The 17,928-nt window shown below is 31.0% G+C and overlaps 1 protein-coding gene across 1 annotated transcript; it reads left to right on the top strand.

Annotated features, from left to right (window-relative positions):
• The first annotated feature begins 11,049 nt into the window (after positions 1–11,049).
• On the top strand, positions 11,050–17,015 carry LOC142617364 (serine carboxypeptidase-like 7). The gene is made up of 14 exons (XM_075790195.1): positions 11,050–11,402; positions 11,743–11,888; positions 13,505–13,581; positions 13,692–13,814; positions 14,198–14,300; positions 14,404–14,441; positions 14,649–14,750; positions 14,879–14,965; positions 15,243–15,395; positions 15,483–15,554; positions 15,682–15,800; positions 15,975–16,088; positions 16,211–16,265; positions 16,657–17,015. Exons 1-14 carry the CDS (start codon positions 11,227–11,229, stop codon positions 16,738–16,740), a joined length of 1,449 nt encoding a protein of 482 aa, XP_075646310.1. The 5' UTR covers positions 11,050–11,226; the 3' UTR covers positions 16,741–17,015.
• The last annotated feature ends 913 nt before the right edge of the window (positions 17,016–17,928 follow it).

The following is a 17,928-nucleotide window of genomic DNA, read 5'->3' as shown; positions in this document are numbered from 1 at the left end:
TTCCTAAAAACCTCAAACTCCAATGTTAAGAATCCCTTTAAAACTCTTTAGTGAAATTGCCAGACGTTTGACAATTTAACCTAAGTGGGCTTTAACCCTCTTAAAGCGCTTTTAAACCCCTCCAAAAGCAATATTAGATGTACTTGGGACGACTTCAAAGTTGATTCAATAGAACTATAAACTACAAATTGAGATTATTCAAGCATCTTTGGCAAAATTGTCAAATGTTTAACAATTTCAACTAAAAGAGCTTTATCTCTCTCAAAGCACTTTTCAATGGAAAAATCTCTCATGTGCTAGGCGCATGAGACCTACCTCTCACAGGTAGGTGGTCCTCACACGTGTGGGGCCCACCTACTTGTGAGAGACTAGTCTAATGCTTTTGGCGCATGAGATGCCAGCTCCTTTTTGTTATGCAAATAGTACCCAATGACTTAAATCAATAACAGTAAATAAGCAGAAAGTAAATAACAAGCACACACAAAGAATACTATTAGGGACATATTTTATGTAATTGACTAATTCTTTGACAAAATGCACTTTATTTGTAATTGGATAGATCTAGGATGAGTTTAGTACTACAAGAAACATGTTGTTCAAGCCAAGTATTAAAACCATGAAGATTGGACCAAGAAACAAGTGAAGAAAAACTGTTCATTAAATCTCAACAGATACCTCGATAGAAACAGAATCTATCGAGACTTAAGAATGAAACTCAATAGAAGCTAAATCTGTTGAAATCTACGAAATCAGAATTTTCATATTTGATTTTCGGCTCATGCTAACGTATATGTGTAAGGTTTCTTTCCTCACAACCCTAGACATATATAAAGTTTATTTTAAAGGTCGTTAAATAGAGAACACATGCAGAAAGTGACCTAGTATTTTATTCTCTCTGCCAGAAGTTACTGTGTCTTTGCGCCTTAGGGTTTTGTAACCAAGTGCTTCTTGATCTTCAATGTTGATGAAGTAAAGAACATTGCAGCTAACAACATCTTCTTCAAGTTGCTGGAGTTAGTTACATACTAAGATCCATGTATCATTGGTGGCGTTCATATACTAGAGAGTTCAAAGGTTCTAAAGCGGTAGAAGATTTATGTTGTAAGTTCATCTATTGGGATTGTAGAGTCTAGGGACAAGGTTTTTATACTATATCTGAAATTTCTCTTTATTATAATGGATTGGTTTTTGGGAAGGTTTCCCCCTAGGTTTTTCTTACTGTAAAAGTAGTTTGTTTAATTGATTTTCCTACGTTATCATATCTTGCCTTATTTACTTTTTTACTGTGCATGATATTGACATGATATTGATATTTGTTTGTTTTAACAAGGTTTATTTATAATAAATCTAATTAACAATTTGGATTTAAAACTTGTTAATTCTATCAACCATGGTCTAAATTTCCCAACAAGCAAGAGTTTATGTGGTTCTGCAAATTGCTTACCTCCACGGCGACAACAAAAAAAATTCACTATAAAAATAGAAAGATCCAATAGTGCACAATAACACTCTCTAGAAACTCAAATCCCAATTATACCCTCTCTCTCTCTCTCTCTCACAAAAGAAACTACTAGACTAGAAGTTGACTGCCTCTCTAATTCACTATTTTCTTATGCCGCTGTAGGTTACTACGTTATTAGGATTCTCTACACACCCGGCTGCACTTGATACAATATATATATATATGTTAAAGTCGGCTAGTGAGGTTTCCTATTACAACTTGTATTTGGTTTAGATGACCGAATTGGGCTTGGCAATTCAAGCCACATGGGCCCAACAACAACACTTTTCAACTCTTTTTTAAAAGCAAAATCGGACAAACTCAAAAACCTAGAGGTAAATAAAGTAGAATTAAGGTAAAAACTTCCATTGCCTTTAACAATGTAGAATATATTATAAAAATTGATAACAAATTATGAATTGCTGCTACAACTGCTACTAACAGAGCTCTAGCATTGATCCACACAAGTGATTGGGTCATTTGGTGACTAGTTGAACAAGTGGGTCATTGGGCAAACTTTGTTAAAAAAAAAAAAAAAAAGACTTGGACAAACAGACCAAATGGGTTTGACAAAGTTTTGGTCACAACCAAATTCCAATCCAATTGAAAGAAAAAAGCAGTCCAACTTATCTACTGCTCAAGTTTCTGGTCCAATTGGCCTAGCCAGGCCGAGTTGAATAACAATGGTTGGTAGAGTACTCCAAGTCCAAACTCCATAAATAATGCATAAACCTTCCAAAGTATAAAGGGTGCTCTAGACTCTCAAGTTTGAAAGGTCGGTGACACCAAAAAGTTTTGATGACTTATCCAACATTTGACATTGCAATTTATTTTCCTATTCTTTCTTTACAACAAAAAAAGACAGCACTGGTTATTTTAAATAGGAAAGAAGCATGGCTTTCATTTGCTCCCACGTTTTATTTTGGATTAGGTGCTGTCTGATTCTATATCATATAGTAATACGCCATTCTTGAAGCTTGGATTGACATACCGTTGCCTCCTCTCCCTTTCTACGTACTCGTTTTTCAACTTTCAACGCAATCAATTTTTTACCATTTATGAGCATGAGTGTATAATTTCATCTTTTTTCCCCCCTTTCTTTGGTAAAATAAGTGAATAACTTATTAGATAAAAGATTGGGAGAATTTATATTTTCTATTTTAGCTTATTTAATTATTAGATTATGGGAAAAGTTAATCGTTCATTCTAAGGGAATTAATTTATGAAATATTTTTAGAAAGTTTATTTTAGAATTTTTTTATATTTCTTATGAAAGTGGTATAAAAAATTTCTTAAAATAATCTATTAATAAATGCCCTAAAGACACCTTTAACATTTAGATTATATAAATAAATCACACTCTCCTAATCTCATATTATTTTGTTTTTGTTTATTTATGTTAAAGGTGTCAAAACCATTCATAGTCAAAACTCAAGTCAAATCAAGTGCAAACCAATAATATTAATAATTTTACTACAAGTCAAATAATTATGGTTTATTATACTTTTTTTTTTGTTGAGAATCATGGTTTATTATACGGTTAGTTTAGGATTTATTATACAGTTAGTTTCTTGGATATTAGATTTATTGTAATGGATAAATTGAGATTATAGTAAAGATGTAGCTGCTAAGAGCTCCGTTAAACCATAATTATCATTGTATTGTCTAGAACATGCGACTATACTTTTGTTTTGAGTTTAAACTCATAAATCATATATAATATCTAAAAAAAGATATCGTATTTATGGCATGATATCTTAGAACATTTCCATCCTCCAAATTTCTTTGTAAGGAAAACGTAAAAAGAAATCTTCTAGTACAAAGGTAGCAGCTTTTTTTTTTTTTTTTTTCGGCAGCTAGTTTTGTTAAACTAATTAAAATTAAACGAAGACTAATTTTCCATGTTATATTAATACCCATTAATTTTTCAAATATTGTATAAGACCAGAGAGCAAAAAGATATACTTTTTGTTGAGAACATGAGAGATACAGAGAGTTATATACTTTTTTTTTAATAGGATGCAATTTTAATAAATACCGTCGCTCTATAATAATTGTTATTTATCATCAAATTAAGAAATCAATTAGTTTTTTGTGTAGGCAAGGTTTGAACCCCAAATCCCTATTACTCACAGTGAAATTGCCTTTTAAGAACTACAATTAAAAGTTAAAATGTTTATTTTTAATCATAGCCATTGCAAATTTATTTTCTAATATTTAAACTTTGTACTTTTATTTTAACTTTTCTCTATATTGAAGGATTGCACTGCCCAATAACTTTGGGCAGATCCAATCCTCCCTACTTCTTAAAGAAAAGGATTCTTGGTGTTTTACTCACATCGCGTGTAAGAACAACAAAAATTAATCAAACACCAAATAAAAAATTCTCACGTGGTTCTTGATGGGTACTTTTTGTTGGCTCAAAATTTGGCTTCTCAGTCCTCTCCCTAGAAAGTTTCGTTGCACTGTTGGAACGTTAGATAGTTCTACGTTTATCAGAACCCTTACGAGGTCACACACATTAATTTGCACAAATAAAACTTTAATCTGACTAGATAAAACCCCATGAAATGCATGAGGCTATTATTAAATCTAAAATTAGATGTGCTTGTTTTATGACTTTTATCCTCTTTAAAAAATGAGTTTCCCCAAAACAAAATTCCCTTATTTTCACTACTAAATTATTGGAAAAATCTCTTTAAAAATGTTAGGGACAAAAGATGAGCATTTTTTTAAAAAATAGGAACGAAAAAAAAAAATTAATATAAACTTTATTTATGGAATCAATATTTTAGTAAAAAAAATAAAAATTCCCCCCTTTATTTTCACTACTAAATTACTAAGAAATTCTGCCTAACAGTTTTCACTGCTGCCTCAATGCAAGTTTAGCTCCAGCGACTAGGAAAGTTTGTTGGATATTTATAATGGGTTAAAAAAGAGTTCGCTGGTTTCATATAAAGACATTTGGACAGGTTACGATCCCGTGGCCTCGGCTGCCACAAAAGTGGAGTAGCCAAACACGTGGATCAAAGTGCTCAATTTTCTTTTGTTGATTTTTAGGTGCCATATTTGTTATATGTCAAATTTTCCACGTGCTATATTATTTTTAAGTAATTTGGTATATTATTATTACCTTGGTTTTTTTTTTTTTTCCTGTAATTGGGCGTACTCAACTACTATTAACCTTGTAAAATAAATAAATAAAAATTACTATGAAAAGTATTAGAAAACCCTATTAGTAGAATTATTTATTTTCCAATAAACTTGTAATAATAAGTATTGGAATACAATATTTTTCATAAATAATGACATGATTTATTATGATTAGTACATAAAAAATGAGATTAATGGTGATCAATCCTTATGAAAATGATGTAACTACAATTATAACAGACTGTATCAACAATTGTTAAAAATAATTGCGTTCCTAAATTAAAATTTATCAATTTTATAAAACTATGCACATGAGAACGTCCTCACTTCCCCCACATGTAATTCAACGGTTAAATTTTCAAACTATAAATTCAATAACAAGTTATTGAGTGGTGTAATATTACCTAGAGTTACACCATGTGTAACTTGAATCTAATCCATGAGGTGGATTCAAGTTACACCTAGTATAACTTCACAAGAGCTGTATCTAGTTTAGACAATTGATTACTACTAGATCTAAGGGTAAAAAAACACTCATGATAATGTCCTTATTGTTAGGATTAGTGCTTTTAAATCCTATTGTAAGATGCTATGTATGACATTATGTTATGATTAATAAAGTTGTTTTATTACTATCTAAAATAATGGTAACATGAATATTTGGACATTATCATATAGTCCATGAGATTCATAGTATGCAATTTAGTCACAGAAGATACAGACGACAAGTTCTTTATAAATTCAGAATTTTAGTTTGTAGTCGGTGATGAAATTAGGCATTTTATCTGCGAAAACTATAACATATCAACTAAGATGATTTGTCTTGATCATGGAAGTGAAAAGTTGATATGTTTTAAGAGTTAAGACATATTGAACTGGACCACTGTGAGATTTATTATTCTCCTAACGACTATCAAATAAATAATAATTTTCACGACTTCTATTTATATAAACTCTTAATTCTGAGAGAATAATTGATATGATCATGAGTAGGTTGCTTTGATATATCAGGAGTGAGATCTAAAATCAAGATCAAAACCTCAGTATCTTGGGCAGCCACATTTAGTGTTGTTGGAACATATATTCTCAAGATGGAATTCATAATCTCTTAACGAAATATAAAATATTCCATTGATATAAATTTAATAGATTTGGTTATTCAGAATGTTAGACCTACTTATTTTAGTAAGAAGTTACTAAAGTATATATTTATGAAATTAGATTTCATAAATATTTGATGAATAACTTAAAGGATTAAACTGAGTACTCAAAGATTAAGATGTAATAATCTTCAAAATGGTAGTCTACATTCATGACTTTGTATTACTACGAATATTTTATGAAGGGATTGCATGTATAATAAAATTTTGGAATATAATTTATTAATAAGGCCTAGAGTGAAATTATATTTATATAGTGGTATTTAATATAATTAATGGTAACTTTGGACTTATCAAGAGTTGATAGAAAAACTCAATGCCTATTAGAGCTAGAGTCTTATTTGTTCCATTTTGATCCCACTCCAAGTCACATACTAAAGCTCAATTGGAATAGCCCAAAAAGTTAATCCAATTATATAATCAGTTAGTTATAAGGAGATAAATATACAGAATTTTATATGACACTTCAGTGTGGAATGAAATTGTGCGTATGTGAGTGTAAGCCACTTTTTTATTCTTCCTTGAAAATTGATTAAGATATCACACTTCTTAGGCATTAAGTGAAATTGGAATGAAGATTAAAAGTGTTCCCAAGTACTTCTAATATTTGGTTTTAAATTTCATCGCATTAAGGTACGCTCATTTGTTCTTGAATTCTGAAATTTACACGTATATATTATCAATTGCGAATGAAGTAGTTCCATTAATTTTTCACTGCATATGTTTTGTATGCGATACAAACATATATTCTTCCAACACTTATATCTTTCTAGAAATTAGCCAATTAAGCATTAACTCTTCTTAATAAAGGAACCAAAAAAAAAAAAAACACAACATTAACTTTCACTCTTCTCTTCGTCATCATCTTCTTCATGTCTTCCTCTCTCACATCACCTTCTTGTTCTCATGCAAACAAATCACAAGGGAGCAAGATAGATGTTGGTTGTATATTTAGCTACTTAGGTTTGCTGTGACTTTTGTTGTAGAGGTTAGCAATTAAATTGTTATCATTGAGGACATTAACCACGGCAATCCTTGGAATGTTGCTATTGAGTGTTAATTATCTAAAGACAAATAATGCCACAAAAGTACTAGCCTATCTTACCATAAATCATGATGCTTTGCATATATTGAAGGATGAGAGCCCATATTTTTTAAGATCTTTCAAAAACCATGGTGGGAGATGATGACATGGCTGAAACATAATGTTGTTAGAGCACTAATTTTTTTCTTAATTGACTTTGTCCTTGTTTTTAATCCTTAGAAATACTCAGCCTCAACAATCATTCTCTAAAACAATAGTGACTTTGGCTATGTATTTCTAAAATTTTCCCGTACCTCAAGACAATACCGTAAAGAAATCAATGGTGAAGCCCAGAAAGTACATACTGCAAAAAGAAAGATATGAGAGAGGAAGAAAATGATGACAAGGAGAAGGGTGAACGTTAATGCTGTGTGTGTGTGTGTTTTTTTTTCCTCTTTATTAAGAAAAGTTAATGCTTAATTGACTAATTTCTAGAGAGTAATAATGTCATTACCATGACTATTTTTTGACCATTAAATCTAATAGTAATCAATAGTCTAAAAAATGTGTAACTCTTATGAAGTTACACCTGATGTAACTTTAAGTAATGTTACATCACTCAATATTTTTTAATTAGATGCAAATTTTGACAAATCTGCCATTAGATTACATTATCTTTGTATATTTTCTATGCTTGCAAAATTTCAAGGTAATAAAAAATTAATAGCCATATCATTAATCAATTTTTTAAATTCAAGTTTTTGTAGTTTAAAATATTATATAAAAAATAAGTTTATGGATCAAATGGTAAATAACATCCAATTGACATGAAAATTGGCATGATTGTTAAAAACATATGGAACATGTAATTCAACGGTGTAATTTTTAAAATATAAATTTTGTACCAAATTATTAGGTGGTGTAACATTACTTAGAGTTACACCAGATGTAACTTGAATTCAACCCATATATATATATATATATATATATATATATATATATATATATATGTAAGTGCACAATTGTACCCGGACCCACAAACAAATGTTGGGCTCAGGCCCAATGAGCCTTATACAATAAGATTTGTAAAGTATGAGTTTGAAATCTAAGTTCAGGATGTTGGAAGTTCAATTAACAAGTTAGAATGTTACAATTTGTGCAAATGATGAACAAGAATGACAAATAGATCTTCTTGGACGTAAGCCAATGAGGATTTGTATAAATGTTCTCCTTCTAGGCTAGTGTTCACAATCCTTAGTTCCTATTTTTGTTTAGCAGAAAAGTGTCCCCCCCATCTCTTTCCTCTTTTGCTTCTTTATATGCTTCTTCTTTACTGGCTTCTCCACGTGTCATACAAATCTTCCCATTAGATACTTGTCCCATCCGCCACCTTCTTGAAATCTTCAAACAATAGCAGAAAGGCAGAATTCTACTGTTCAAGGGTCATTTCTCCATTAATGCGGCCAAGGAGGTAGGTGCAGAGTCTTTAATGTGGTGGTTGCAACATTTTCTTTAGATATTTCTTTCACGTCCTTACTTCTAGAGGGTGCTTGGATCAGCCTTTTACCCGTTAACTTTCTCCAAAGTTTTGCCTTTAACCTTCTTGGCAAGTCCCAGGGTCATCGTCGGGCCTGTCCGAGGAGACGTTCATCCTCGGACAACTCCTCGGACCTTTGCAGTGTAGACCAACTCATGGGCTCAGAGGCCCCCCTGACAAAACCCAAACTAGTACCAACCAATCAGGCCCAAAGCCCAATTGCGTATTCACTAGCTTTCACCCCCACAATATATATATATATATATATATATATATATATATATATATATATATATATATATGTCAAATTTTCCATGTGCTATATTATTTTTTTAACTAATTTGGAATATTATTATTACCTTGGTTTATCTTTCCCCTGTAATTGGGCGTACTCGACTACTATTAGACTAGTAAAAAAAATTAACTATTTATTATCCAATAAACTTGTAATAATAAGTATTAGAATACAATATTTTTCATAAATACTAACATGTTTATTATAAATATAATTGGTACATAATAAAAACGATATTAACAATGACTCAACGAGCTTATGACAATGATGTAACTGCAATTATAACAGATTGTATAAACTGTTATAAAAAATATCGGGTTCCTAAATAAAAAATTTCCAATTTTATAAAACCATATATGCACATGAAAAGTTGAAAACCTCACTTCCCCACATTGTTACTAGGCCATTTGACAATGCAAATCCTTTTATAATGTCGAATTGTCGAGACTTGAGGTGAGACTTGTTGCAATAAGCCAATAGCTATCTCTCTCAAGATCTTTTGGCAACTTCCCCAACTTAATTACCAAACTCGTGAGTAAATTCAATTACTGGCCTTTTTCTTCTCATTGTTGATTATTTACGTCACATCCGATTATCAAATTTGGAAAATTTATTGCAGAAGTTGAATTTGCATGCAACTTCTGTGCAAAAGTAACAGCAACTTAAAACCCTGCTCATTGTGGTTCCAAACTCAGTTATAAATTAAAAATTCGTTTAACTTTCATCTTTTTTTTTTAGACCAACTTTCATCTAACTTTAATTTATATGGGTTTGCTAAACCATGCAATAATTGTATTTTAATCTTTTTATGAAATCAGTTATCAATAATTTTGGATGCTAATTCTTCTAAAATAAATGGATGCTTATTGACAAATTAGTACCTCAAAAAAAAAATTTTGACAAATTAAGATAAATTTCTTTATTCTCAAAACTTTGTAAAGAACAAATATTTTAAATTTAATTATATTAGTCATAGCTCGTTAGTTCTACGGTTTGTCAAACAAAAATTTTTAAATTACGTTTGGTTATTCTAGTCCCAAAAAAGTAAAAGAGGCAACGTTTTAAATATTCACAAAATTAATAGTTTATTAAATGATTAAGCCAACATTCAAATTAACTAACAATTAAGAACATGAACCATTTCAATTTTCAAACAAGTTAATTGTTAAATAATATATTAGATTATATTGGTTTCAGGAATATTATTTAATAACTTAAAAGAAATTAATAATGGTAGCAAAATAGAAACTTCTTTTCAGAGAGATTGAATGAATGTTACTTGAGTGTGATCCTTTCAAAGTACCGTGTTATCTATTATAGACCGGACTTTAGAATCTTTCTTTCTTTTTTCTTTATTTATTCTCTTTTTTTTTGGATAGGAAAAGTAAAAATCTTTCTTTGTTTTCTATCAGATCAAAATGGTTATTATTATTATTTTTTTAAATATTACCATTTTGATGCTGAGATTATACAAGAATCGTGACAAATAATAATTAATAAGTACTTGCATATAATATACCTAAGAATATAGCAAACTTAAAAAAAAAATTAAAACAAATGCTAATGATAGAACTGCATGTATAATTCCTAATACCCGTAATGAATTAAAACCAAGATCTCATATGGTTGACTGCCACTAAGGTACAATGAGTGATATAATTGAATTATTCTCTAATTATTTCGACTTAAAATGTTTTTCGAATTCTCAATTGTTTGGTGTAGCACAAAACATTGGTCAAACCCAAAACAATTTCAATTACCAGAAAAAGCACACTTAAAGAGCGTAAATTGTTTCACACCTAGAACAATTTATCTCTTCTCTCTAAGCAACCTAATTCTACTTTTTCACTCCTCCAGTCAAACAGACCATTAGTGTTTTTTTTTTTTGTATGAGCTAAAAAATCAAGAAAATATTTTTGGAGTATTTTTAAGAACAAACTTAGACATTAAAAAACAAGTACTAATTTTTCAAGAAATATTTCTATCCAAAAATATTTTACATTGAAACAAATGTATCCTTAATTTTCATGTCACCATATATGTCAAACGACATATTGTCCTTAGAGTTCGGACCAAAGAAAAAAGAAGTGCTTATTATTGTCACTTTTTCCAGTATGTTTTTATGCAATGTTATTGGAGATCTTATGGATGTCTGGTCAAAACAGTAATAGTCAATTGAAAAAACATAAATTAAAATCTTCATATATACATATTTTGAACTGAAATGCAATCTTCATGTGAAGCAACGAAATACAGAGAAACCATATTCTAAGATATATTGTTAGAGTTCACCAAAAAAAAGTATATATTGGTTGATTTTACCACGTGCCCATACCTAATTCTAATTTTTTTTGTTTATGATCCATTGGATTTATAGGTACATAACTAACCTTCTTAAAATTGGACTGGAAAGTCCCAACTCCCTTGCTAGTCCCTGTACTTTAAAATAAACATTGTCCACTTTATCTAGTTATTTAAGTTAACATGGTATTGAAGTGAACAATATTACAGCAAAAGTGACTTCTAGTTCACTTGGTGTGCCAATTTCTTCTAGTTATGGCACCACAAAAGGCTACTATTGCAAGAAATTTGTTCCAATGCAGCGGCTTTGTTAGCTCAATGTGCTTGATTGTTCTTGTTCTATTGGTTTTTCCAGGCATTGTTGCCTCACAGACCATTGTCAAAGAGCTGCCTGGTTTTGATGGTGAACTTCCTTTCTCACTTGAAACTGGGTAAGTAATTTCAACTTCATTTTTTCCCCCTCAAAATATATGTGAGCAATGCTGCAACTATGCTTCACTGCCCTCAAAGGCAAAACAAGCTGAGGAAATAGTATGCATTTCTATAGCAAGATGCCTCATCGAATCTTCAGTCTCAATGTATGCGTTTTTGCATGTTCCACCAATCACAATCTATCATATACTTTTGTTTTTCTTTGAAAAATATCCGAATCAATAAAACCATATACGTGTCATTTTAGGCACAACCTACTTAATTGTGTGTTTTTTTTTTTTTTTTTGAATGATGCAAACAACAATGGTGACGGGGGGATTTGTTTTTGGTGTGTATCAGATACATTGGTGTAGGTGACTCGAACCACTCGCAACTATTTTACTATTTTGTAGAGTCTCAGAGGAACCCTTCAGAAGACCCTCTTATGATTTGGCTCACCGGTGGCCCTGGCTGTTCAGTTCTCTCTGCATTCTTTTATGAAAGCGGTACCTTTCTTTCTTTCTTTCTTTGTTTATGTTCTCAATCTCATTTCTTTCGGTGGATGCTAGAAATTGTTCTTACTATACTTTCTAACCAAAATTCCAGTAGGACCTACGGTTGAGTGTGTTTGGTCAATTATTTGGTTACTCTAGAGCGTTGAAAATGCAGTAAGAACAGGAATATTAGTTCCATTTTAAATAAATCTGTTTTTTCTAGGTGAAAATATATTGCGGGATCCACATGTTGTGAAAGTCCTTTTTCCGCATAACAATGTTTACATCATTTGTGTTATATATATATATTCACTCGATATAAGTACTCTTTTTTTTTGGGACCTATATGGTATCTTACTCTATTGTTCATTCAATTCATTTTAAGGTTTAAAATCTCAAGATTTTCAACTCTCCAAAGTACAAGTTGGAATTAAAAATGGTTAGATGCAATTTTTAACATTTTAAATTGGGAGTAGAATTGAGATAGAGGTTGAATTTAGAATCTCTAATTTTGACATCATGATAATTTACCAATTATTTCAAAAAGTTTAAGTTATTAGAAAATAATGAATTTAACATTTAATCATAATTCTAACGGAAAGATTGATTGTGTCATATCAAGAATTTCACAATTTATACACATCATGTGTAAAATGTTAACTTTCTTGATACTTGTGGATACTTAAAGTGTGAAACAATAATTTTCTAAAGAGAAAAATAAATAAAATACATAATTTTGTTTTTTGGTCAGAAAATTATTTGATAAAAACCTGTACTTACAAAAAAAAAAAGCCCTTTTTGGTCACTAAACTAGAATTAGAATGTGTCGGGTTCGGTTGAACTGGACTTTGGGGGTGTGAAGTTAGTTTACCTATAAAGGCCCAAACCTACAATTGTACAAGGTTCATATTCATTCTCAACGCCAGACCTCAAAGCCCAGTAGTTTCTTGGGCTCAAGTTTTGCAAGCCTCTAGTGTCTGAAGGAGTGGGCTGGACTACCATTAGGGGAGATTGGGTTATGCACCTGTATCATGGTGGATCAGAACTCAGTTCCCATATTAGTAAAATGTACCAAGAGATAGAATTTTTTTTTTTTTTTCTTTAAAGAGAGTTTCAACCTATAACGTCTACTCTTGATAATAACTATTTATTATTAGATCAAGACACCAATCAGTTTTTGGTGTAGGCGAAGGGATTGAACCTCAGATCTCTTATACAACTATTAGAGACTTTATTAACTGAGTTAACTGGAACCCATAGGAATATAAAGTAAAAAATGAGCACTATTGATTTTTTAATTTTTAAAAGTAGATAGAATGGAGAAAAGACTTTGAGTTTTGATATCATGACGAAATTATCAATTGTTCATGAATTCCATTGAACTTAGTTAGTAAAGTTTATTGCTGTCTATAAGAAATCTGAATTTTTATCCACATCTAAACCAAAAATTATTTAGTGTTTTAACCTAATAATAAAAAGCAATTATCATAAAACTAATACCATAAGTTGAAATTCTATCATATCTATCAGCAACATCAAAAGCTTAAACTATTAAAAAAATTGTGAATTTAATTATTTAACTCCTATTTTAACATAAATAACTTGGATATCTTTTCAAAATTTTGTAGGTCCATTAGGTTTCACTTATGTGGATTACAACGGGAGCTTGCCATCACTTCATTACAATCCATATGCATGGACACAGGTACCCAAATCTCACATAGTGACTAGAATCTTGTTGTGAATTTTATGGTTGCTTAATTAGTAAAATATAATCTAGCCATATTACTTAAGATGATAAAATAATTTTTGCAGGGCCTTAACATAATATATGTAGACGCACCAGTGGGCACTGGATTTTCTTATTCAACAACCCAAGAAGGTTACTATATAGATGACTATGAATCTGTAGCACAAATTTACCAGTTTCTAAGTAAGGTATGATAAATAGAGAAATCACTTTGGTGTTTAAGTAAAACAACTAACAAAACGTTATAGTCTGTAAACACCAGTGATGAGTTACTGCACTGCATCAAGTACTTTCAACTTTCAAGTATAGATTGAGTAACGTATACTACATGATAGACAACAGAAAAAATACTCCTTTTTCTGTTTTTCATTTTTGAAAAAAAAGAAAAGAAAATCAACTAATGCAAAGATGCACATATTGGTTGGTTAGAAATTGAAAACAAAAATATGTTTCCATTGAGAAAAAAAGAAGAAGTCTAATTTGAAAACATATGCAGAAAGAAAACAAACCAAAATTAAATAAGTGCCAACTATATTTTTTAAGAATTGTTTGCTTTTAAATTGATTTGCAGTGGTTGCTAGCACACCCTCAATATTTTGAGAATATACTCTACATTGGTGGAGATTCATATTCAGGCATACCTCTTCCTATATTAGTTCAAGAGATATTTAATGGTAAAGTATATTCTTGATGTTCAGTACTTCAAAATGAGGCTTGCCTCTTTTCTTTGTGTGTGTGTGTGAAACTCAAGTAGGCTTAAGCTTGGTTTTGATGCAGGTAACCAAGCTGGAACGTATCCGTCTATGAATCTGAGGGTACAATTTCTTATTCAAGAACTTCTACGTAATTTGTCCAATGTTATTGAATTACACTGTCAGCAATTTTTTTAAAATACAAGGATAATAATGCCTAATGATCTGCTTGGTATTTGGGGGAGCAAAGGAAGATGAAATTTTCTAATCTTGATGTCATGTGTTTTCGATTTGTATTCAAATTAAAGATATTCAATCAAAATTTATCAGGGATATGTGCTTGGGAACCCAAAGACAGATGATTTTGTTGATGATAATTCAAGAGTTCCATTTGCTCATCGGTTGACATTAATATCAGATGAACTCTATGAGGTATGCCATGTCTCATCTTGCTGCATTTTTCTGTTCATTCTACTGCACATCCCTAAGCTAACATATACATCATCTTTTAATTTGTATTAAATCATTCTAAATCAAAGTAATGCTTCATGCCTCTGTAGTCTGCCAAAGAAAGCTGCAATGGCGATTATGTGAATATAAATGAGAACAATACACAATGTGTATCAGATATTCAAGCCATTGATGAGGTTAGAGGGTCTACCACTTCCTTTTCCTGATATGCTTAGATATATCCTTTCCTTCTTGTTATTAGGCTATGTGCCTGTTTGGTAACATTTCAAACTACACTTTTTCAAAGTACAGTTTTTTTAAACTTCGCTTTTGTTAAGTACAGTTTTTTCAAATAACCCTATTTTCAAAAAGCTTAAGTAAGCTATACCAATCAAGCATATAAGCATTTAAATATATCATTACTGTCATTAAGTTGTATAAACATTTAACCATTTTGAAGTTTTGCTATTACAGTTGCTTCTTCAAATAAACCTCATGCAAGTTCTGGAACCTAACTGTCAAACTGCATCTCCAAGATCTGGTAAGGAATACCTTAACAGAAGATATCTCGAAGAGGACATTGATGAGAGTCTTCTTGTTCAAACAAATACTGCATATTGGTGTCGGGTAAGCCTTTTCTCTTTTTGTTTATGTGTGAGGGTTTTGTTTTAATGAGATAATGAGTACTAATTAAGTGATGTGCTACCTTTTCAGGAATATAATTATGTGCTCGCTGGTGTATGGGCTAATGATAAGTCTGTTCGAGCAGCCCTTAATGTTAGAAATGTATGTATATCCTGCTAATAATCACTTAATGATACAAAGTTTATTATGCCAACCATGGACATCTAAACATGACCCCAAAATTTGATCATATTAAAATTAATAAAAAGAATTTAATGATTTTAAACAGGGAACCATTGGTGTTTGGAAGAGGTGCAACAGCAGCATAGCTTACACAAAGACTGTCACAAGTACTGTTGATTATCATCGTAATCTTTCTAACACAAACCTTCGAGCTCTTATATACAGGTCAGAATTTATAGCATAATAGAGCATTGGTGAACATTATGTATTTTGAATTGTTTTCTCACAAATCAATATAAATCCAAAAATTGCTTCTAAGTTCTAATACGACACAGTTGAAATTAATCTTTTAGTTAAATAAGCTGTTCAGTAAATGAATGTGTAACTTTTTTGCTACAGTGGTGATCATGACATGTCTGTCACACACCTTGGTACTCAAAATTGGATCAGTTCACTGAATTTAACCTTATATGAAATTTGGCGAACGTGGTATGTGGATGGTCAAGTTGCTGGGTAGGTTTAACTCTTTTAATTTCTTGCAATTTGTTCTTCTTTTTCGTCCCTCAGAATTGCTACAACCAAAACTTAGAGTTCCATGATTCGTTGACTGATATATTTATATATGTTTTCTGCAGATACACAACAAAGTTTACAAATGATGACTTTGTCCTGACATATACGACTGTGCTGGTAGGAAAGATCATTTCATTTAATATTTGTATATAGAGTTTTTTAAACAGGCTTATAATATATTACATAACCAAAATACCACTACAAAAGAGCCTAACCTTTGTAGTAGTAGTAGTCTGGGGTTATAAGGACTAAAACTCTAACACACACAACCAATATGAGATAAACATTCCTTTTTTTTGAGGAATTTTATTTAATATTCTAGTTCTTCACAATTGTTGACATACTTGTTTTGATTGGTGCATAACAAAAATTGTGTCAATTACAGACTCAGATAAAAGTAGTGCTACTCCAGTCACAATAAACCATGTTAATAGTTGTGAAAAAATATTGCGTGCTTAGCATTACTCTAATATTAAAGGAAATTCACTAACTCTTGTGTTTCTCACAGGGTGCGGGTCATGTTGCCCCTGAATACAGGGCTAAGGAATGCTATCTCATGATGGATAGGTGGCTCGCTTATTTCCCTCTCTGATCAACAATTGCCACTTGAAATTTGTTCACAGTTGTAACAGGGGTTTCTTGAGCATAATTTTTGTTAGTATTGTGTTGTACGTCATTGAGGCGGAAATACTGAAAATTCGTAACTTGAAAAAAACCCCCATCAAATGAAATAATTCAAGAACCAAGGTTAGGTTTGCCATCGGTTTTTAGAACTGGTGCATTGAAACCAACTTTCTTATTCTGCTCCTAGACCACTGTATACTACAGATAAATATGATATTGATTGAGTGGATTTACCGTTGAGAACCCTGTTGCTTGTTCACTTTTAGATGAAAGGGCCAAATGATTTTTCTAACCAAATTTTTTTTTTTTTTAGAATCTTTCTAACCATCATCTTAATTGAACAGTTTCGAAAATATTCTTCATCATTAAAAGAAAAAGGGACTAAAGAAATTAAGAATACATGTGCAATATTTAAATATCTGGTCAAGTTCTAGATGAAAAATATTGTGAGAAGGAAGAAGGCAATATTTAACTTGATTCGACAGCGTGCCTACATTCATAGAGAAAAGCACTCAATAGCTCATTTTCTTTTCTTCACTTCACCATTTTTTTCATAGTTCCAATTCTGCGTTTTAGGTCTCTTTGTAATATACAATAATGATGAGAAAAATGAGAGATTTCTTATAGATTTGATGTTAGAGATTAGAAATTTGATTTTATTAAAGAATTGGGAGATTTCAAAGATTTGATTTTAACTAGTCAACAAAATTAATAAGGAAATATTTGATATATTTGTTGGTGAGACTCAGATACTATATTGGTATCCCATTGCTCCCCCTCAAGTTGGAACATGAATGTCATGAATGGCTAAGTTGTCGTTGAGGTGACAAAATTGATCTTTGCCAAGAGTCTTAGTGAAAATTTTAGCAATCTGATGAGCTGAAGCAACCCGAGAAGTTTCTATTGTCCCTCTTGAATCTTTTCACAAATGAGGTTGCAATCCAACTCAAAATGTTCGATGTGCTCATAAAAGATGAAATTAGCAGTCATGTGGAGTGTAGTTTTGTTTTCAAAGTAAAGTCACATAGGACCTTTGTGGATGATGTCAAAGGGAAAAAGGGTCTTCTCCATTTAAAATGAATCCATTTCATGGTTAAAATTAAATATTACAAATCTAAAAATGTAAAAATTGTCACGTCATTTAAATTTTAAATAA

This window comes from Castanea sativa, chromosome 1 (genome assembly GCF_040712315.1).
Source record: "Castanea sativa cultivar Marrone di Chiusa Pesio chromosome 1, ASM4071231v1".
NCBI classification, from domain to species: domain Eukaryota; kingdom Viridiplantae; phylum Streptophyta; class Magnoliopsida; order Fagales; family Fagaceae; genus Castanea; species Castanea sativa.
This window is presented reverse-complemented; position numbering and strand designations above follow the sequence as displayed.